This window comes from Saccopteryx bilineata, chromosome 2 (genome assembly GCF_036850765.1).
Source record: "Saccopteryx bilineata isolate mSacBil1 chromosome 2, mSacBil1_pri_phased_curated, whole genome shotgun sequence".
Lineage (NCBI taxonomy): Eukaryota > Metazoa > Chordata > Mammalia > Chiroptera > Emballonuridae > Saccopteryx > Saccopteryx bilineata.
In genome coordinates this window covers 168,919,295-168,941,558 of record NC_089491.1, presented here as the reverse complement: position 1 = coordinate 168,941,558, position 22,264 = coordinate 168,919,295, and the positions used below count along the sequence as shown (strand labels likewise).

The window sequence follows — 22,264 nt, the reverse complement described above, 5'->3', positions numbered from 1 at the left end:
GTGTGTGTGTGTGTGTGTGTGTGTGTGTGTTTAATTCTATTACAAGTTCCTTAAGAGAAGGGAGTCATTACTTCTACTTTTGGACAAACAGAATTTCTGTCTGAGAAATGTTCCTATGTTACAGGTGTTGGGGTATTCAGCAGGACCAGATTTTATTATTCCCTGCCTGTGTTTGAATCATTTAAGAAGGAAGACAGGAGTAAGGAGATGGAAGATGGAGATCAAAATTCACCTTTATTGCTGATAACAGATAAAGTTGTTAGGGTGAATGTAGCTTACTTCTGTGCCCAAGTGACCTTCCTGAGGTTAACCTCCATGGTGTCCTAGGGATAGTTCCCCAACAGGATCAGGCCAGAATGGTTGGCTCCCAAGTGAGGACAGAGGGAGGGGTTGGCTATGCATGCCTCCTTTCTCCTTCCAGACTTACTGATCCTATCCTTGTAGGAGAGGGGGACTGGTGGCAGGAGAGAGGAATCCTTCCTTCTCTATTAAGAGGTAAAAAATGAGACCTGTTAAATACTTTTCTGAGGTCACACAGCTTGTTGACAACAGAATGGAAAGGGCATGGTTTTGGAGTTGGCCAGGCTGCATGTTCATCATAGTCTACTTCTGTGACCTTAGCCTCTGTTTATGCATCTGTACAATGGGGTTAAAATTTCTACCTCAAGGGCTCGTGGAAGGTTATGAGACACCATAATAATAAGCTAGGAAAATTCCTTGGCAAGAAGAATGGGGAAACTGAGACAAATAGTTGAATAAGTTGGCTGAGCAGTTAGTTTACAGCCAGATGCGGAGTCACCTCCATAGAGATATAACTAGGCCTCAGTTGTGTTTTGGCTCCAAGCCCTGGGGGCTGGCCAATCAATGGAGATTGGAGACCGAAGCCCTTTGAGGGGTGCACCTGGAAAAGCTGATGACTGTTCTATTGAAATCGTCCCCTAGAGCAGTGGTCCCCAACCCCCAGGCCGCGGACTGGTACCGGTCTGTGGGCCATTTGGTACTGGTCCACAGAGGAAGAATAAATAACTTACATTTTGTCCGTTTTACTTATATTTAAGTCTGAACGATGTTTTATTTTTTTTTTAATGACCAGATTTCCTCTGTTACATCCATCTAAGACTCACTCTTGACACTTGTCTTGGTCACGTTATACATTTATCTGTCCCACCCTAAAGGCTGGTCAGTGAAAATATTTTCTGACATTAAACCAGTCCGTGGCCCAAAAAAGGTTGGGGACCACTGCCCTAGAGTACCAGTCTTAAAAAACCTTAAAAACAAAGGACCCAGTATCCTGGCCAGATAGCTCGGTTGGTTAGAGCATTGACCTGATGCACAGAGGTTGTGGGTTTGATTCCCTTGTCAGGACACGTTTTTCCCACCTCTGCCCCTCCTCCACCTCCCACTCTTCCTCTCTAAAATCAATCAATAAAACCCCCCACAAAGGGTCCAGTGTGCTTTCCCTCAGGGATCACGTTCTTGCCTTTTCCTTCCCCCTTCCAGTTTCCACCCCCACTCTCATCCTCCCCTAGCCTCCACAGGCATATGTCTAGTCTCACACATTCTAAGCATCCTCATGGGACTTACAGCCAGAGGAGCAGTGGGGAGCATGGGCAGCGGCGGCTTGTCCCGGGCTAACCCCTGAACCTATCTCCAAGGCCCCCTTTAATTTGCTCGTTTCTAAATTTTTTTTTCTTTCTTTTTTTTTATTCTTTTTTTTTTTTTGAGAGAGAGAGACAGACACATGGGTGGGAAGGGAGAGAGGTGAGAAGCGTCAGCTTGTAGTTGTGGCACTTTAGTTGTTTATTGATTGCTTCACAGTGATATGTGCCTTGACCGAGGGGGTACCAGCTGTGCTTAACCCTTTGAGTAGTGAGTTTTTTTCATGCTTGCTGACCCCGGGAGTGAGTTTCTTTTCAAAAAATGAAGTTAGTTCCAGTTCCAGTTTTATTACCTTAATATCATGTTTGTTCGATAACCAATTTATAGAAACAAGAACATATATTTGCCTTTTTAAAATGTTGCCTTGGCCCTGGCCGGTTGGCTCAGCGGTAGAGTGTTGGCCTGGTGTGCAGGAGTGTCCCGGGTTCGATTTCCGGCCAGGGCACACAGGAGAAGCGCCCATCTGCTTCTCCACCCCTCCCCCTCTCCTTCCTCTCTGTCTCTCTCTTCCCCTCCCGCAGCCAAGGCTCCATTGGAGCAAAGATGGCCCAGGCGCTGAGGATGGCTCTGTGGCCTCTGCCTCAGGCGCTAGAATGACTCTGGATGCAACAGAGCGACGCCCCAGATGGGCAGAGCATCGCCCCCTGGTGGGCATGCCAGGTGGATCCCGGTTGGGCACATGCGGGAGTCTGTCTGACTGCCTCCCCGTTTCCAGCTTCGGAAAAACGAAAAAATAAAATAAAATGTTGCCTTACACATTTTTAAAATAAATTGATTGTACTCTGGATAGTCAGGAGGCGTGAGAGTACATGAACATTCATACTACTCAAAGGGTTAAGTTAAGTCAGTGACTTTGGGCTTCAAGCTGGTGAGCCTGCACTTAAGCTGGGTGAGTCCGGGCTCAAGCCGGCGACCTCAGGGTTTCAAACCTGGAACCTCAGCATCCCAGGTCGGTGCTCTGTCTACTGTGCCATCACTTGGTCAGGCTCCCACCTTGTTGCCTCTTCTTTTCAAGGCCCTTTTTGCACTGTCTGCAGCTTTAATAAACTTACTCTGAAGATCACTTGGACTTGTGTTGAGAAATTTTTCCTACACTAAGTCAAGAACCCAAAATTAGGGAATCGGGGAACGTGCAGATACTCCAGTACTTGCAGCCTTTTGTATAGTGCATTTTCACCAATGAAATAAAAGTTGATTTTGCACTCATCTGTATAATAGGACAACTTGCTTTGACTTGTCATTTGCTTTTCTGATGTTCTTGTCCAATAAAAAAAATCAAATGCTTTTTTTTTCTCTTTTTTCTGACAGAGAGAGAGAGTCAGAGAGAGGGACAAATAGACAGGAAGGGAGAGAGATGAGAAACATCAATTCTTCTTTGCAGGTTCCTAGTTGTTCAGTGATTGCTTTCTCAGATGTGCCTTGATGGGGGGGGGAGCTACAGCAAAGTGAGTGACCCCTTCCTTGCTCAAGCCAATGACCATGAGCTTGAAGCCAGCATGTCTGTGATCCCCCATGCTCAAGTTAGGGACCCCTCACTCAAGCTGGTGAGCCCGCACTCAAGCTGACAACCTCAGGGTCTCGAACCTGGGTCCTCCGTGTCCCAGTCCAATGCTCTATCCACTGCTCCACCGCCTGGTCAGGCAAATACTTCTTTTTTTTTTAATCGCTTCATACTCATTTTGGAATATTCCCTAATTTCTGTGAGCAGTATATTACCACATTACCGGTAACAGTTATATTACATCTAACCATTATTAAATAATCTGGACCAGTACTTGACCTCCATTTCTTCCTCATCAGTAACACAGACATCAGCCAGCCAGCGTGGGGCATTTACCAGTCCTTTTTGTTCTTCTTCTTTTATTTTTGGTTTTAATTTTATTGAATTTATTGGGATGACATTTGTTCTCAAAACTATGCAGGTTTCAAGCGTACAGCTCAATAAAACCTCATCTGCATGCTGCATTGTGCACCCATTGCTCCAGCAAAGTGTCTTTAATCTAGGCTTGGAGCCTCAGAAAAGTTGGTGATTGGGGTGGTGGTTCTCAGCAGAGTGGGACTTGGCTATTTTAATTTTGATTTGGGGGGAGGAGTAAACTCCTCAGTTAAAATTTTTTTACACACCACACATTCTCTAGAAAAACTTAGGTTACATTTGGAATTGACCTTTCAATTTGAAATATTCTCGTTGCTTTTCTAGGACATTCTGTAAGTGGCCGTTTTAAATGTTTTGCTGTACAGGTTAGATAGAAGACTTGATGAAAAAAAGTTCCTAGGCAAGGGGTAATCGGTGGTCTGAACATTCACATTTTTGTGTGAGGGATCTGGCCCAGAACTTGTGAAATGTGGTGTAGTCCTTCTCACTTTCAGGCCTCCTTAGATGTACTGCGTGAAATGGTTCCCAGGCCTTCAGGGACACTTGTTTCAAGCATCTCCCGCCTGTATTGGGGCTAAGGATGCAGCCCAAGCAGGCGTACATCCCGCGTGGTACCCTCCTTCTTCAGTGATCCTCTTTGCTTCCTGTCCTGAGATCTTGAGTTTAGTGAAGTACATCTGTGAAGCCGTGTCCACACAATGTCGGACACATGTCTGTCTCAGACCCCTCATGCTAACACATTCATTAAGTTAAATTTTCTCTTTTTTTTCTTACACAGAAATCATTTTACTTTTAACAGGTTCCCGGTCCATACTTCCCAGCTGAGCTGCCCCTCTCCTTATCCGTCCCTTGCCACCACAGGCTGGACAGACCTGGCCCGGGCTGTGGGGGACAGTGGGGGTGGTGCCAGCTGGTTGGTGCAGCACTGAGGAAAGGTGGGGTGAGAGGGCACTTCCTCCTGGCCTTGGACTTCCTGTGCACGCTGGGAGGAAACCCATCTGGAGGGTGTGTGAACCCACAAACACTCTTGCACAACAAAGAAAATGTAAATTGTGTAAATTACAACACACACACACACACACACACACACACAGGCAAGTCCCTTCCAGCAGGGGTCCCCAAACTACAGCCCTCGGGCCACATGCGACCCCCTGAGGCCATTTATCCGTCCCCCGCTGCACCTCCAATAGGGGCATCTCTTTCATTGGTGGTCAGTGAGAGGAGCACAGGATTCATGCTCATCCTGTGCTCCAGGAGAACTGTATGTGGCGGTGCCACAAAGCACAGCATGGCTCACCTACAGTACTACTTCCGGTGACGTGGGATGCACGCATCACGGCTCCGGAAGCGCGTCATATTACCTGTTATGGCTAGCAGTGACAAATATGGAACCGGACATTGACCATCTCATTAGCCAAAAGCAGGCCCATAGTTCCCATTGAAATACTGGTCAGTTTGTTGATTTAAATGTACTTGTTCTTTATTTTAAATATTGTATTTGTTCCCTTTTTTTTTATTTTAAAATAAGATATGTGCAGTGTGCACAGGGATTTGTTGATAGTTTTTTTTATAGTCCGGCCCTCCAACAGTCTGAGGGACAGTAAACTGGCCCCCTGTGTAAAAAGTTTGGGGACCCCTGCTTTCCAGGGCATCTGTAGTGTAACTGTTGTCTATAAATAGAGTGATGTTAAAAAAACCTACCTTTTCTTTTGGCAGTCAGCAATAGCAGTATGATTAACAACAGCAGCAAAAAAGACCTTTTATTTCCCAGATCACCAGGGCCTAATTTTACGTAGGAGATCTCGGTTTTGCTCTCTGGCAACTTCCATATGTTGATCTCGGTGAGTGCCACTGGCTGTCAGCGTGAAGGAGGTGTAGCTCTGCCTCCTGGCGCCTCAATGTCACAGTTGTTTATCTGGTGGGGGTGGCTTCCCACCCCCTGAGGTGTGGTCCGCACATCAAAGGCTGTACAGTTATTCTAGCAAAGTGCAGTATTGCTTTGTGTGTACTTTTGTTTCCAAGGCTATTTTTTTATTTTGTTTTTTATACATGAAAGTCTTTTTTTTTTCCTCCTCCTCCCTAGATTTGACTTTTCTCCTGATAAACAGTCATATAGACTTTGAAGAAGTTTGGTATGGAACAAGAAAAACACCATTTCAAACTTCACCAATCAGTCATTAAACACTGTCAATATTTTGGAATATTTTCTCCTAGCCTTTAGGCACATAGTTTGTCATATTTGATGTTCAGTTTCTCCTCGGGTATATTTTCCTGTTAAACAGCTCCTGTGTGGGTCCCTCTTAAGACCTGAAGGTATTTATTTATCTATTTCCTTAATGCTGAACATACAGTTTCTAAATTTTTTTTGAGAGAGAGACAGGAACATATATATTATAGACCTGCTTCTGTATGTGCCTGGACTGGGGAATCAAACCGGCAACCTCTGCCCTCCAGGACGATGTTCCAACCAACAGAGCTATCTGGCCGGGGTCAGTTTCTCATTGTTAAAGTAATTCTCTATGGTCCTGGTGCGATTATTCTATAATAAATAGCGAGTTGTATTAGTATTTCACCCTCCAAAACCCAGGTTGAATACTGTGTATCAGAACAGCTGAGCTGCAGGAACCAGCCATGTGCAAAGGGTCTTGGCAGCTTTCCCTGTTCTTATCTAAGGTTTTTTCCTCTTCCCCCTTTCTTGGCTTACCTGGCTTTGAATCAGACTAATAGACGGACAAACTTGACTCAGCCTCTGCACTAACTGCAAGTTCTCGGACCCATTAATTCTCTTAAGCCTCCATTTTCCTATTTACAAAACAGAGATGATAATAATAATACTTGATGGCGGGGTTATTGTAAGAACTCTGAGTCTGGTTGTGAAGGGTGCAGCACGGTGTCTGGAACTTGGCCGTGCTAATGTTCACCTAGGGAGCGGCTGTCATCTCCTCCTCTCAGTCCCTCTCAGGGAGCTGAGCTGGCTAGTTCTCTCAGTCTTGGTTTTGGAAGAGGGACCAAAAGGGAAAAGGAAACTGAATGGGGAAGGTATATGGAAAAGATACATATTTTTCCCCCTTCTAAGTATGCAGTTCAAGTACCTGAACCCTCTGAGGTCTGGGTGAGAAATGAGCCCCTGACTGGGTTCAGTAAGGTGAGAGCGATGGGCCCGGGCACCAGGCCCTTGGGCACTCTGCCTGCAGGGGCCCTGGCTCCCTGTTCTCTCCCCTTTTGGTCTTTCTTTGCATGTTGACTGACTCACTGCGAGCCTCAGAATGACCAGCCTTGTGCTCCTTCCTGACAGTCTCCTGGTGACTGTGTTTCTCACTCACTCTCCAATTAAGCTGAGCAGCAGGAGAGGATTTCTGGAGAAAAGAGCATCTTTAGAAATTGCTTATGTGCAGCTCTTCAAGGGAGGATTCACCTTTTTAAAAAAAATTTGAATTGGCCCTGGCCGGTTGACTCAGTGGTAGAGCGTCGGCCTGGCGTGCAGAAGTCCCGGGTTCGATTCCCAGCCAGGGCACACAGGAGAAGCGCCTATCTGCCTCTCCGCCCCTCCCCCCCTCCTTCCTCTCTGTCTCTCTCTTCCCCTTCCGCAGCGAAGCTCCATTGGAGCAAAGATGGCCCGGGTGCTGGGGATGGCTCCTTGGCCTCTGCCCCAGGCGCTAGAGTGGCTCTGGTCGCAACAGAGCGTCGCCCCCTGGTGGGCAGAGCGTTGCCCCCTGGTGGGTGTGCCGGGTGGATCCCGGTCGGGCGCATGCGGAGTCTGTCTGACTGTCTCTCCCCATTTCCAGCTTCAGAAAAATACAAAAAAAAAAAAAAAAAAAATTTGAATTGCTCTAGCACAATTATTTTAAAGATTTTATTTATTCATTTTATAGAGAAGAGAGTGAGAGAAAGAGAGAAGGAAGGGAGGAGCAGGAAGCATCAACTCCCATATGTGCCTTGACCAGGCAAGCCCAGGGTTTTGAACCAGCGACCTCAGCATTCTAGGTTGACTTTATCCACTGTGCCACCACAGGTCAGGCCTCTAGCGTATCTTTTAATAACTCCAAAGTACTTCATCTTCTCAGAAGGAAGGAGGGAGGTGATTCCTCAGAGCCAACACCTTAGGTTGTATATGTGAGAGAAATGGCCGCCAAGGTGGAGCAGGCTGTGTCAGTAAGTGTTCTGCGTGTGCCAGCCTCCTGCATATGTCTTGGAGAGCAGCAGACGGTTGTCTTTCTTTGTTCTTCATCATGTATTGCCTGTGGCAGAAGAATGAACCCTTGTAAGCTTGGTGCTTCAGCTATGCCTTTTAAAGGCTATGAATAGACTTAATCAAAAGAGCCATCTCGAGTGGAGTGTGGGCCGGGGAGGAACAGGATTCAGGAAGAGGGAAGGGTGGGTTGAATTAATGGGAACAACAGTGATATAAAACAGTTTAACTTCTTGTGGTCCTGTTCAGACTTTCAAATTTGTCTATTAAATAAAAAACACTCATGGTCTGAACATCTGGCTCAGAAGTACTATGGCGCCATCCCTGTACCTCAGATGGTATGAGAGAGATATACAGATGTGTTTGGACTAGTGCCTCAGTAAGGCTGCAGTGAGTAAGAATGGAGGATTTACAAATCCAGGCCTTAAAGGAGTTCATGTGACTGTTTCCCCAGGCGTTGTCATCCTGAACAAGTTAGTTGTTATCTGCACTTTTTAAACTCTGTGTTGTCCGAACACGTAGAACCCAAGTTGCTTTTAAATCTTTTTCTTTTTTTCTTAAGTGAGAAGCAGGGAGGCAGAGAGATAGACTCCCACATGCGCCCCAACCCGGATCCACACAGCAAGCCCCTGACCAGGCAATGCTCTGCCCATCTGGGGCATTGCTCCATTGCTCAGTTATTTTAGTGCCTGAGGCAAGGCTTTGGAGCCATCCTCAGCACCTGGAGCCAACTTGCTCCAACTGGGAGCAGAAGAGAGAGATGCAGAGAAATGAGAGGGAGGAAGGGTGAAGAAGCAGGTGGGCGCTTCTCCTGTGTGTCCCAGGAATTGAACCTGGGACATCCACATGCCGGGCCAGTACTCTACCACTGAGCCAGCCAGCCAGGGCCACTTTTAAATCTTTTATTATGTGGTGGCAACTTAGGCTCCATATGATAATTGGCAAGGAAGAAGGCATCAACTAATATTCAGAGAAGCTTGCTTCTGATCATTTTTCTTGGAGTTCTGGTCTATATAGACATTTCTGATTTTCTTGAGACTGTGTCCTCTGCTCAAATGAGGTTTCAGCTGGCAAGGTGATGAGTCTCCTTGTTTGCAAACCTTTGCCCTTATTTTCAGGTTCCTGCTGTTGGAGCTGAAGCAGCCCAGAGCCTGCTCAGTTGCCCAGATGGGCCCCACCTGGCCTCCTTGGTGGCTGCCACATTCCTTCGTGCTTTCTGTCTGGCTCACCTCCAAGTGAGCCTGTTCATTTCCTTTCTTCAGAACCGACCCTTATCGCCCAGGTTCAGAGGTTCCATAAAGGATATGGTGGGCCTGACCTTCAAACTCTGACCTTTGTAGGAGCCTCTGGTTTCCCTGGGCGGACCTGAATGAGTGGACTGTGGCTCCAGAGCCACAGCGCTAATTGCTGTTAGCCCAAAGAAATGGGTGGCTGCCAGAGACCCTCAGAGCCTTGAGTGGTGAGGTGCTTTTATCTACAATTTAGGGTGGGCATTGTGTCAGTTCTTGGCATTGTGGTGTCAGTCTTACTTCCCTCCTGCTTTCCCTCCTGTAATCTCTTGTATTTACTTTTCCAGTTAATTTTCATATCCTTAGCAGTGGTCAGCGAAGTCATCAGTCAACAGAGCCAAGTATCAACAGTACAACGATTGAAATTTCTTTTGAGAGCCAAATTTTTTAAACTTAAACTATATAAGTAGGTACATTCCTTATCGAGGTAGTGCCTGCATGTGGTATTTTGTGGAAGAGCTGCACTCAAGGGGCCAAAGAGCTGCATGTGGCTCACGAGCCACAGTTTGCCAACCAGGGCCCTAGGGGACATTTTTGTAGGAACTTGATTAGGGTAGTTTATAGATGGCATAGAGTATTAGGAAATATCCTGTTTTAAGGGACCAAAGCCCAATGCTCTCTTAGTAATCAGGGACACTGAGTCCTTGAGGACATGCCTGACTTTGAAACTCTTAAGATTCCATTGCTTCTGAGACCTCAGGAGAGGCGGGCTGAGGCAAGAGTGCTGGTTTGCCTTTGGCCACATTCTTTTTCTGATTACCAAAGCCGATTGGCTGGATTCGAATGTGCTTGGCTCTGAGGCCTCTAATATAATCTTTCTTTGTCCTAGCTCACCTAGAATTTGAAGAACATTAAACCAGTTGTGAAATGGATCACCTTTCAGAAGTGAATAGCATCTTAATTGACTCCTTTTGAAAACATGTCAAACTGGGATTTCTAAGTCTGGGTGTAATCTGGTATGCCTTGGGGTTGGGACCTCAAGCTGGGGCACTCTGGGGAGACTAGTCCATCTCCAAGTTTGTTTTCTGGCACCAGACAACTGAGTGGCTGTTTGACTATTGGCACACGACCTAGTTTTTAAAGTACAACCAGATAGGGTATGGTGGACTGGTAACCAGGGGGTTTGAAAAGTGAGGTCATGGAAGGCCAAGGTGAAACTCTTTTAATGTGTATCACAAATGCAATTAATCTTATGAACATGCTGGGCCTGAGCCTGCTCTCCCTGCCCAGGGTGTGCGAGGGCTTTGAAGGACTCTCTTCTTTGATGGTGTAAATGGATAACAGAAGAGTATAAAACTTTGTATCTGGTATTATAAAGGCCCTTTGTGTGCCCTTGCAGATTCATTCAGTTTTGAGAAGCAAACAAAAATCTTCATGCAGATTGATAAGATATACAAAAGAGGATTGATTGTAAATGCAGCTTTGTAACTGTGGGCTCTGTCACCAGAGAGAATTGTTGAAAAGGAATAGAGCCCTTCCTCTGTGCCCAGCACCGAGCTGGTTCCAGCACAGTATTTGGGAGTGAGAGATTTAAAAACACTGTTGGTTTGTTGGAAGGAAAGAGTAAACATAGAAACAGAAAACCGTAGGGGATGCTGTGCATGCTACATCTGCATTGAGGGGTAGCAGCATAGGGTCCCTGAGGTAGGTAAATTAGGGTTCGTGTGCTTAGGCCAGCTTCCTGGACAGGGTGAGCCTGGAGTAGGAGGATCACCAGGTGCAGAGCAGGGGGAGGGTCGCACATGAAGCTCCCAGGGGAGAGCTAAGTGTGACTGAGTGGAAAGGTAGTTTCTCTGAGGAGAATAAGGCTGGAAGAATTTGAAGGCAGTGGATGGGTGGCACACTGATCTGCCTCTCTCTCACAGGTGCATTTGAGAGAAGTGTACCTTGTTGCATCCTTATAAGTTCTATTTTTGAAGTCCATTTTTTAGAAGATATCCAAAACACCCACCTAGACCCCCTCTGCTGTTCTCATTGTTTAATAGGTAGCCTTGGGGACAAAGAGGTTGTTTAACATTGTCAAGTTCAACATATGTGGTTTGGGTGTGCTAATACCCCCTAATGAATACAGAAATCACTCTCTAAGTGAATAATAAGAAAAGAAATATCTCTTCCTGTATAATGTACCCATTTGCTCATAATTAATGAATGCCACACCTGTAACATTATTGTCTGTTGTCTTACAGTCTCCTTGCTGTGTACTTAGGCAGGTTTCTTACCTGCAGGACTTGTCAGAGCCTTTAGCATTCTAAAGTACTTTAGGAATCTCTGAGGGGGTGGGAAAGGAGGAGGGCCCTTCCTGTCTGTAGAACATTTTGGAGGATTAGTGTCCTTTGGGTACTCTTGGGGAACATGGTATCCTTCTGTTAGGGTTGTGTGCACTGCCCCAGGTCCTCTTAGCTGCCCTCCATTTTTCCACTTACTTTTTCTACCCTGGCATAACTGTGATGCATCTCTCGACAGGAAGAGGATGAAGGGGCTGTTACATCCTTCCCTTCCTTTTTCTTTGCTGTTGGAAACATGAAAGCAAACATCTTATGTGGTTGCATAGATGGTTGCATAGACGAGTTGCCCACAAGCTGAATTTGGGCAAGATGGCCCTGAATCCTCACATAAGTGGGAATAGAGCCCCAGCTGTACATCCTGCCATTAAAAAGGAAAGAAAACCTTCCCATCTGGCAGGAGAAACAACCCGAGAGTGGACAGGATGAGTCAGCATGCCATGGCTGGATACCAAGATAAGCGTCTCTAGACATGGCACTGGCCGGTGGCCATACTGGTGCCATGAGAACACAGCAGCCAGCAGCACACTGTGCTTTTAAGGTCAAGAACAGCAGGGCCACGTGCCACAGAAACAGCTGTTATGATTCCTTTCCTGTAGGAATAGAATCTTGTTTGCTCTACAACACTTGTTTTTTTCTGCTTTAACATAGTATTTTACATTGCTGTCTTCTGGGCTTTCCTTCTTTGTTCTTCATTTACACCTATGCACATGACATTCCAGGTTCACACGGTCCAGTAGAGCACCATGAGTCACAATGTAGCTATGTCCATTTAAGTTATTAAAAATTAAATGAAATTTAAAATTCAGTTCTTCATTTCAAACACCCAGATGCTGCACATGGCAGGCAGCTCCTCTTTGGACAGCACGGGTTCAGGATATTTCCATCACTGCAGATGCAGAAGTGCTTTCAGATAGCACCATGTGTATCTGCAATGCAGATCTTTATTTGGGGAAACTTCCTAGGCCCCCTCAGTGGCCCTGTCTGTTTTAATATCTACGGTACTGCAAATGAAGACTGTCTGACAGATGTCATCGACTGTCTATACCAGTGGTAGTCAACCTGGTCCCTACCACCCACTAGTGGGCATTCCAGCTTCCATGGTGGGCAGTAGCAGAGCAACCAAAGTATAAATAAAGGATAGATTTAACTATTGTAAGTTGTTTTATAAAGATTTATTCTGCCAAACTTAGCAAAAATCCAACATAAAGTACTTGGTAAGTAATTATTATTATATGCTTTAACTTGCTGTAACTCTGCTTTATAAATTTTATAAAGTAAAGTTACTTCCCTACTTTATAAATCACCATTACTATGGAACCGGTGGGCGGTTAGAAAATTTTACTACTAACAGAGATACAGAAGTGGGCAGTAGGTATAAAAAGGTTGACTACCCCTGGTCTATACAAACCTGTCCCCTGTGGCCCTCCCCACATGTTCATGAGGTTTGAGCAAAACTAGCTCCTGGCCTAAAATACCCTCTTAGGGTTTGCGGGTTTAGCTCTGTGTGACAGCTCTTCCTCTATTCATCACAGGGTTTCCATATCTAAAATATGTCTCAGGACAGTTTTTTCCCTGCTAATCATACTTTAGATCTAATGCAGGAATATCTAACTGGTTTGTTGAAGGTTTCTTTTGAGCCCACAGCTTGCTTTCATGTTCCCGGAAACCACTTGCTTAGTACCGTGCTGTAGTGCACACTTGTGCTGGTTTGCTTACAGGTCCCTCCCTGATTGTACTGGAAAGATCTCTCCCAGAGAAGGATTCTTCTTTTTCGGTTCAGTCCTCGCTACTTTATTTGATACCTTTGTTGGAACAAAGACTGGAAGGAAGACCTCTTAAAGTCATTCCCAACACTCCATTCTTCTCAAGCTATCACTGAATTCCATTTGCAGCAAGGGCCCCCTGCTCCAAGGAATGGCTTCTGAGGATGAAGGGTGCTTGATGTTTCATTCTATTTACAATATATACATGTTCTGTCTAGATTGCACTAGGTCCCATATCAGCAGGTTTTTACAACTAGAGATGAGATGAAAAGGAGGAATCCATGAGTTTGGCATCTAGCCTCACTTAGAGAAAGCCCAGGCACCTGTTGGCCTGGTAAGTTTACCCTTCTCCACTGACATGGGCTGGACCTCACACCTAGCCAGGTGTCAGATCAGCTGCATGTGAGAGCTGTGGAATCCTCAGGGGAGAGACAATGACACCATTTACGGAGTGTCTGCCATGCCACATCCTCAGGTACAATGCATATATTGTCCCCCCCTCAATCAGAGAATCTATGTTTTTTGCATATATATTTAAATTTTTTATTTACTGATGTTGGTGGGGGGCAAGAAGCATCAGCTTGTAGTTGCTTCACTTTAGTTGTTCATTGATTGCTTCTTGTGTGTGCCTTGACCCAGCTTGCCCAGAGTTCCCTGGGGTTTTGAGCCAATGACCTCTATTTGCATTTTTTTTTTAAAGTATGTATTGGTCTGTACATTTTACTGAGATGAGAAAACTGAGGCTCATAGAGGTTAAATAACTTGCCTTTGGCCTCACAGTGAGAACATGGCAGACCTGTGATTCAGGCCTCATTATGTCTAAACTGTGGTCCACATGCCTGCCTTCAGCTAAAATAGGAATGGTGGGGACCTGGTCATCTCGCTCTCTTGAACTTAGTCACTCCCAGTTGCTTTTCATTTGTGTGGGGCTTTTTTTTTTTCTGTTGTTATATTTTTAACTTTAAGTTTTAACATTGTTTCAGAATTATAGAGACATTAGCAAGAAGAGTATAAATAATTCTCAGACCTTTTGCCCACTTATGTAGACCTTGAATAGTGAGTCATTTTGCACAAGATCGGGCCACACTGCATAAGGATTCCTGGTGTCTCCTTATGAGAAGTTTCCTGGGTGGGGAGAGAGTGACGAGACCCCACCAGGAACTGAAGCTAACCCAAGAGCCGCTCTCAAGTGCTTGCCAGATGAAAGCATGAGAGAAGAGTCTAGGGTTTATGATTTTGCGTGGAAGAACTCTCTCCGTCTGAGAAACCAGAGGGCTTGGGGAATGTAAAAGAACAGTGGCTTATAAAAAAGATGCCTTGCGTCCTCCCAAACGGACACCTTTAGGCACGGCATCATGCCCTTCCAGGCTGCCAGGATAACAACGGTGGGTCCACAGACTCCCCGCCCCATGCCCTTTCCTGTCCTCACCCTCGCAATTAAAGATTAATGTTTATTCTACACCCACTGCACAGGTTGGTTTTCTTTTTTCTTTTTTTTCCCAAGTGGGGAGATAGAGACACAGACTCCTGCCTGTGTCCTCACAGGGATCCACCCACCAAACACACCCTCCCCCAATCTTTGGGGCCCATGCCAGCAACTGAACTTTTTTTTTTTTTAAAGCTTGAGGCAGAGGCTCCAGGGAGCCATCCACAGGCCTGGGTCTGATGAGCTTGAACCAATTGAGCCAAGAAGAGGAGAGAAAGAAAGGGGGATGGGGGTTGGGGGGAGGAGCAGATGTGTTCTTCTCCTGTGTGCCTTGACCAAGAATCCAACCCAGGAGGTCCACAGGTCAGGTTGATGGTCTTCCACTGTAATCAGCTGGCCAGGGCCCACACAGATTTTTTTGTTTTTGTTTTTAAACCTCTTCTTGCTTTCACTCTCAGTTCCTATTGTACCTACTTTCTCTCTCTGGCTTCCAGGTTCTCCTCCTTCCTGCTAAGACAGCTGTATTCCCAAAGCATTGTATATGGAGGAAGGGCAGGTGTCTTCTTCCCCATGGGAGAGGAAAGGGGAGCTTTTTTAAGAGGGCAAACAATTTGGAAGTTTTCCAAACTGGGAGAGTTTCTCCAGTTCTGACACTAAAAGAAACCAGTGTCCTGTGTTCCAGGGCTTGAGTTTATGACTCCTGTGTCTTTCCCCTGTGGCTGGACTCTGTCACTCGGAGAAACCTTGCCCAGTTATCATGTTAGAAGCCTTTTTTTCTTTTCTTTTTTTATGTGACATTCCTCAGTTATACTCAACCTATGCTGGACAGTAAATGCTGTGAGGTGGAGGTGATGTCCCGACGCTCAGGCAAGTGCCTGGTGCATAATAGAAGCCCAGCAAATATTAGCTCAGTAAGCAGGCCTTGGTCTGTGGCCTTGGTGTGCAGATGCTGCATCAGTTGACTTAAAAATACTGGAGGTATGGCCTGACCTGTGGTGGCGCAGTGGATAAAGCGTCGACCTGGAAATGCTGAGGTCGCCGGTTCGAAACCCTGGGCTTGCCTGGTCAAGGCACATATGGGAGTTGATGCTTCCAGCTCCTCCCCTCTGTCTCTGTCTCTCTCTCCCTCTCTCTCTCCTCTTTAAAATGAATAAATAAAATAAAAAAAAAATAAAAAAAAAGTACTGGAGGTATGGGGAATGTAAAAGAAAAGTGGTGGCATAGTGGATAGAACGCCGACCTGGGACACTGGTTCCCAGGTTCAGAACCCCTAGGTCTCTGGGTTGAGCAAGGGCTCATCTGCCTTGAGCAAGGGGTCACTGGGTTGGCCTGAGCCCCCGCACCCCCCAGTCAAGACACCTATAAGAAGCAATCAGTGAACAACTCAAGTGACACAACCACAACTTGATGCTTCTTATCTATGTCCCTTCCTCCCTCTCTCTCTCAAAAAAAAAAAAAAAAAAAAAGTACAGGACACCTCAGAATAGATCTTAAAAGTTCTCATCACCAGAAAAAAAATTGTGACTGTGAGGTGATGGATGTTAACTACATTTATTGTGGTGATTATTTTGCATTATACAGTGTGTCCATAAAGTCATGGTGCACTTTTTTTTTTTTATTTAAAGAAAAGAATAACTTCCGGGATCCACCCAGCACGCCCACCAGGGGGCAACACTCTGCCCCTCCGGGGTGCCGCTCCGCCTCGACCAGAGTCACTCCAGCGCCCTCCAGCGCCCGGGGCAGAGGCCAAGGAGCCATCCCCAGCGCTGGGGCCATCCCTCACTCCACTGGAGCCCTGGGTGTGGGAGGGGAAGAGAGAGACAGAGAGGAAGGAGGGGAGGGGGTAGAGAAGCAAATGGGCGCCTCCCCCATGTGCTCTGGCCAGGAATCGAACCCGGGTCCCCCACACACCAGGCCGACGCCCCACTGCTGAGCCAACCGGCCAGGGCCCATGGTGCACTTTTGACTTGTTCCCAGGAAAGCAACAAAAGATGATAGAAATGTGAAATGTGCACCAAATAAAAGGAAAACTCTCCCAGTTTCATACCTATTCAGTGCAGTTCAATGTGGGCTCACGCACAGATATATTTTAGGGCTCCTTAGGTAGCTATCCCGTATAGCCTCTACAGACTCGTCACTGACTGATGGCCTATCAGAACGGGGTTTCTCCACCAAATTGCCAGTTTCCTTCAGCTGCTTATCCCACCAAGTAATGTTATTCCTATGTGGTGACGCTTCGTTATAAATGCGCCAATATTCACGTTGCACTTTGGTCACGGATTTGAATTTAGCGAGCCACAGAACACACTGAACTTTCCTCTGTACTGTCCACATCTCGACTGGCATGGCCATGGGCTGCTCCACTGTATACATGGTGTTACGTCATCATCTGCGCATGCGCACATGCTGCCACATCATCCTACAGAAACTGGGAGGGTTTTCCTTTTATTGGGTGCAGATTTCACATTTCTGTAGTCTTTTGTTGCTTTCCTGTGACTGGTCAAAAGTGCACCATGACTTTACGGACACACTGTATACATATATTGAATCCTTGTGTTGTACACTTACAATGAATACAGTGTCATATGTTAATTATGTCATTGAGCAAACCAATGTGTTATAAGTGTGTAGGTTTGTACTTGCACTTTGCTCAGTGGTGCATGAGCATGGGGTATAGATAGCCATATGTGTACAGTCTATGTAAGGCTGCAGGTGCTTGCCCTCAGGGCAGCAGACTACAAATTATGCATTATCTGCTGCCATTGGGAGAGGTCCATGTTCGCCGGGGAAGGTTTTTTTTCTTCCAGCTTGTTTTACTGGAGAGTCTGGGGAGAGAGGGAAGTGGTTTTCCCTGGCTGCCTGCTTGCTCATTCACCATTGCGAGACTCTATTAGATGAAAGGCCCACCTTTTTCTGGCTCCACAGTTCCTTTACCATCTGCTGGAATCCAGTATGAATCTGCATGGCCACAGCCACTGGCCTTGCAGTCTCCATAAAAAAAACACGGGATCAAAGCCTTTTAAGTTTTAACTGCTTTTTGGATTCTTTCCAGTTGATTTTTTAAAAAATAATTTAAGTGAGAGAAGGGGAGACGGACTCCCACATGCACCCCGATCAAGATCCACCCGGTGACTCCCGTCTGGGGTTGATGCTCTGTCCATCTGAGGCCTCCAGTTGATATTTTAATAATGAGAGATCAGTCTTTGTAGAGATCTTCCTAGGTTTTCAATGTCTGAGAAGGCAGGAGACTTACACTCAAGTATGTGTCAGACTGGCTTGCTCCTTTTGAGTGTCCTCAGGCCTCTAGGAATGCTGGTGTGAGGGGCCTCAGGAATGGAGCTAAGTCCAGTAAGCATCAGCTAAACCTGTAATTAAGAACTGAGCAGACTGATGCTAAGTGAAATATGAAAGGGACAGAAACAGTATGATTTCAGGTATGTGTGGGATATACAGCTAAGAGCAACAGACATAACAGAATGATGGGAACAGAGGGAAGAGTGAAGAGGGTAAAGGGGTCAAATACATGGTGTAAGGCCAGTGGCCACTGCCGTGGCCATGCAGGTTCCCATTGGATTTGGGCAGACAGTAAAGGAACAGTGGAGCCAGAAAATGGTGGGCCATTCCAATCATTAAAGTCTCCTAATAGCGGACAAGCAAACAGGCAGGGAAGACCGCTTTCCTTTCTCTCTCCAGGCTCACAGGCCCCCACCAGCCTCAAGTACTCCCCAGCCCATAGGCCAGCGGAATCTCAGGGCTCCCCAGCTCCTCAGCGTGTGCGTGCTCTCTCTCTCTCTCTCTCTCTCTCTCTCTCTTTCTGGAATCTCCAGCAAAACAGGCTGGGGGCAAAAAACCCTTTCTCTGGCAAACAAACACCCCTCCCTGTGGAGACAAGCAATCCTTAATTTGCAGTCTGCTGCTCTGAGGGCAAGCATCGCAGCCTTTCACAGCCCACACACATGACACTGCCCCGCCAATGCATAATACAAGCAAGCAAACTTAAACACACTTGTTTACCCCAACACCTGGTTACAGAAGGAAACGAGATTTTGGGTGTTGAGCACACAGTGGAGAATACAGATGTTGTATATAAAGTTGTATACCTGAGATTGAGATAATGTTATTAACCAATGTTACCTCAATAAATTTAGTAAAAAACAAAAACAAAAAAACCCCTAACTTTTGCTTTAACCCTGCTGTTTGCTTTAACCGCTCCCCTCCCCCTTCTCCCTCTCTATATTCTTAAACTTATGGTTTCGTATTTAAGTGGTAAGCCCCTTGAATGTATGTATGCTACAGGAGTGGTTTTCAACCTTTTTACACTTGGGGACTGCTGAAAATAGGGTAATTATTTTGGGGACCACTAAGTCAGAAATTACCCTGAGCATAAGTGAATTCAACTAAGATCATTGGGTTCATTCACTCTTTTGTGGACCAGCATGCTGTTTCTGGTGGAATGGCTGTCGAAAAAACACTGTGCTACCGTACTCATGTAGTTAGTTAGCTATTTGTAAGATTTTAAATATTAAGTCTTTGGTTTCCTTGATTTCTCAGATGGACCGTCTTGCACTGTTGGTCACATCAATGAGGATAGCATCAGATCTTTGCAAAATTATTAAGTTAGGCCAGGAAACTCCTTCAAGATGATCTGTCTCCTGTGGTCCTTTTATTTGATAGGAGAACAAGCGAAGAAAGGTTAGTAAACCCAGCACAGGGTTAGTTGATGGCAGACGAGGACAAGAGGCCGGGTCTTGCTGGATGGGGCGCTTGGCCCTGCCAGTGTCATACCCCACACGGAGGCAATGGATTGGAAGCAGGGCAGGCAGAGAGATGCAATACATGTTTTAAATTTCCTTGGAAATAAGCATTGAAGCTTCTGAAAAGTTATTTTAATCTACACTTCTTTTTTTCTCCTAACCAGTGACACCAAAAAATAAAATAAAATAAGAGTACTCTGGGGTTTTACATTGTTGGATAGAATCTTCCAAGGGAGTTTGAGGCAGGCCCCTGAGCCTAGGGATGGACCATACTGTCCTGGGCTGATACTCTCTGGTATTTATTATCCAATGTTGGCCGTCAGACTTCACCAGGACAATGCTAAAATTGATGTTTCTGAGAGAATTTATGGTCATCACACCCCTCTTACGGTCCAGAATCAAAGGATTTGAGACCTGAATGGATGAAGAACCATTTCAAACACCACTTGGGAACACTGGGCTTCTATTTGATTTAGTGGAAATGGCTTAGAGGACCTGGGTTAAAAATTGAGCTTGGTCTCTTAACTAGTTGGGTTTTCCCCAGACAAGCCACTTGACTTCTGTAAGTCTCAGTGTCCCTATATGTAACATGACAGTGCTAATTAGCTCACTGTTGAGAGGATTAACTGAGGATCCCCTACATAAGTACTTAGTGGTTTTGGTAAACATTTGGAGTTACTTTGGGATCTGGCTTCAGACAAGTTCCACCATTTATGCAGAATACTTGGCAAGTTCATCTTAGAATTTGATCTCATCTGGAAACTGGAATAATAACACCTATTTGGTTAAATTGTTGGGAGAGTTAAATGCGATAACAAGCCAGGTGCCTGATATACGTGGCTTCATGGGGTCCTAGTAGCTTGGTCATCTGCGATCACGTAGTAAGTATCCTTTGCATGAGGTCGAACACTGGTTAAGTTCATCGAGACAATAAACCATTAGTGTGAAGTCTTCACAGTGGTAACAGCATTTCACTAATACTGTCTCCTACAGAAAATGGGGAGGCAGGCAGGGGCTGGGTGAGGCTGGAGGGGTGGGTGATGAGAGTGGGTGGGTAGGGGAAGTCTGCCTACTTGTATCTTGACACAAGGATTTCTTTGGAAGATAAATTACCTTCTGTTAATTGTGTATAATTTGACAGGTCAGTGAGTAGTGGCAGTTAACTTTTAACTATTGTGTAATTTGCTAACGAGCAGATTTTGGTATGTGTCTTTAAATATTTAAAATGCAAATAGTCAATCGAACAGGTACTTTTAGGGAATGATGTTGCAGGAGGGGAAGTTAGCCAAGACAGTTTTGCCAAATAATATTTAATGAAGTGTTGCATTTTAGCTACTGACAAATTAGTTTCTGATATATCCCTCAGGAAGACTGTAGTCTGAAGGAATGAGAACCATAATTGCCAGATGAGAGTTTGAAAGTGAGATGTACACACACACATACACACACACACACACACACACACACACACACACACACACCCAGGTGACCACAGAGGCAGAGACTGGAGCATTGTATCTGCAAGCCAAGGAACACGAATGATTGGCAACAACACCAGGAGCCAAGAGAGAGCCAGAACAGATCCTTCCCTAAAGCCTTCAGAGGGACACGGCAGAGTAGACACCTCATTTCAGGCTTCTAGCTTCTCTAACTGAGAAAATACATTTCTGTTGTTTTAAGTCACCCAGTTCGGGATACCTTGTGATGGCAGCGGTGGGAAGATAATACAGACTCCATAAAAATGAAAACATTGGTGCAAAAAAAAAAGTCAACTGAAGTAAAAATCAAATGGTTGAGTTCCAGCAATGGTGGGTGTGAAAAGCTGGCCAAATCCCCCCTCCCCACAAAACAGCTATAATATTGGACAGAATACTTACTGCAAAACAATTATTTCAGGCCTTTGAAATAGACGAAAGGCATACAACTAGTTGAGAAGCATCTAATTAGTAAAAATTGCTGAACTTTTGGTAAAAATAGTAGGGAGTCTAGCTTTGTTTTAACATGATAGCCAGGAGAATTAGAGATGCTGTTTCCTATAGCAATTATCATTCTAAAAGTCTTCATGCCAAAATAGTTAAATAAACAAATGACACCTGAGAATAGTCTCACTGCCGAATAGCAAAGTGAATCAAACGGAACTGCACGTTGATTCTCTGGTCCTCCAAACTCAGCTTTCTCCTTTGACATTACTTGTAGGTATATAGAAACAAATAATTTGGTTTTATGTTTGTTTTGATATTTAAATAAAGCCATATACTGTACTATAAAAAAAAGAGGGGGGAGAATGTGTTAGTGAGTATGTGTTTCAAGTGTATGGAGTGTATGTGCTCCATAGTTGGTCATACTAGTCTCATGTCAAAAATTCTGGCTTACCTGCCTTTTTTCCTGTGATTGCTCATGTGTGGCATGGCTTATTTTTCTTCTAGGATGTGGAGAAAGAGAAGGAGACCCACAATTACCTCAGCAAAGAGGAAATCCAGGAGAAAGTTCATAAATACAATTTAGCAGTCACAGACAAGTTGAAGATGACCTTGGTAAGCACCCACAATACTCTTTAGGTTGACAGAGATCAAAAGACAAATATAAATGTTGCTACTACAGTCTTGTCTGTATATTTTAAAAATCTCTGAATCACACCTGCAGAAGTTTAATGGTCAGGGTATATTGGACAGGAAAATGTTTCTGCATCTTTAAGTTAAAGCTATATTTTGAAATAGCCTTATCTGAAAATCAGTTAAAGGAAGTTAAATTTTATTTTAAAAGATTTTGTGCCCCCCCCCCAAAGGTTTCTAGCATTGAGTGTAATCATTGCCTGTTCAACATATAGGTGATAATTCAGATTCTTTTCTTTTTCTTCCTTCTTTTTTTCCTCTTAAGTGAGAAGCAGGAAGGCAGACAGACTCCCACATGTGCCCTGGCCCCAAATCCACCTGGCAAGCCCCCTCTGGGGTGATGCTCTGCCTATCTGGAGCCGCTGCTCCATTGCTCAGCAGCTGAGCTATTTAGTGCCTGAGGCAAGGCCA

At 45.2% G+C, this 22,264-nt stretch overlaps 1 protein-coding gene across 2 annotated transcripts in view; it reads left to right on the top strand.

Annotated features, from left to right (window-relative positions):
- RASSF3 (Ras association domain family member 3) overlaps window positions 1-22,264 on the top strand; it is a 115,119-nt gene that overhangs the window by 81,904 nt on the left and 10,951 nt on the right. For both annotated transcript variants that reach the window (XM_066258373.1, XM_066258374.1), the window contains exon 2: window positions 21,668-21,775. In XM_066258373.1, the coding sequence (XP_066114470.1) occupies window positions 21,668-21,775 (108 nt within the window). The remainder of the gene's footprint in view (window positions 1-21,667; window positions 21,776-22,264) is intronic.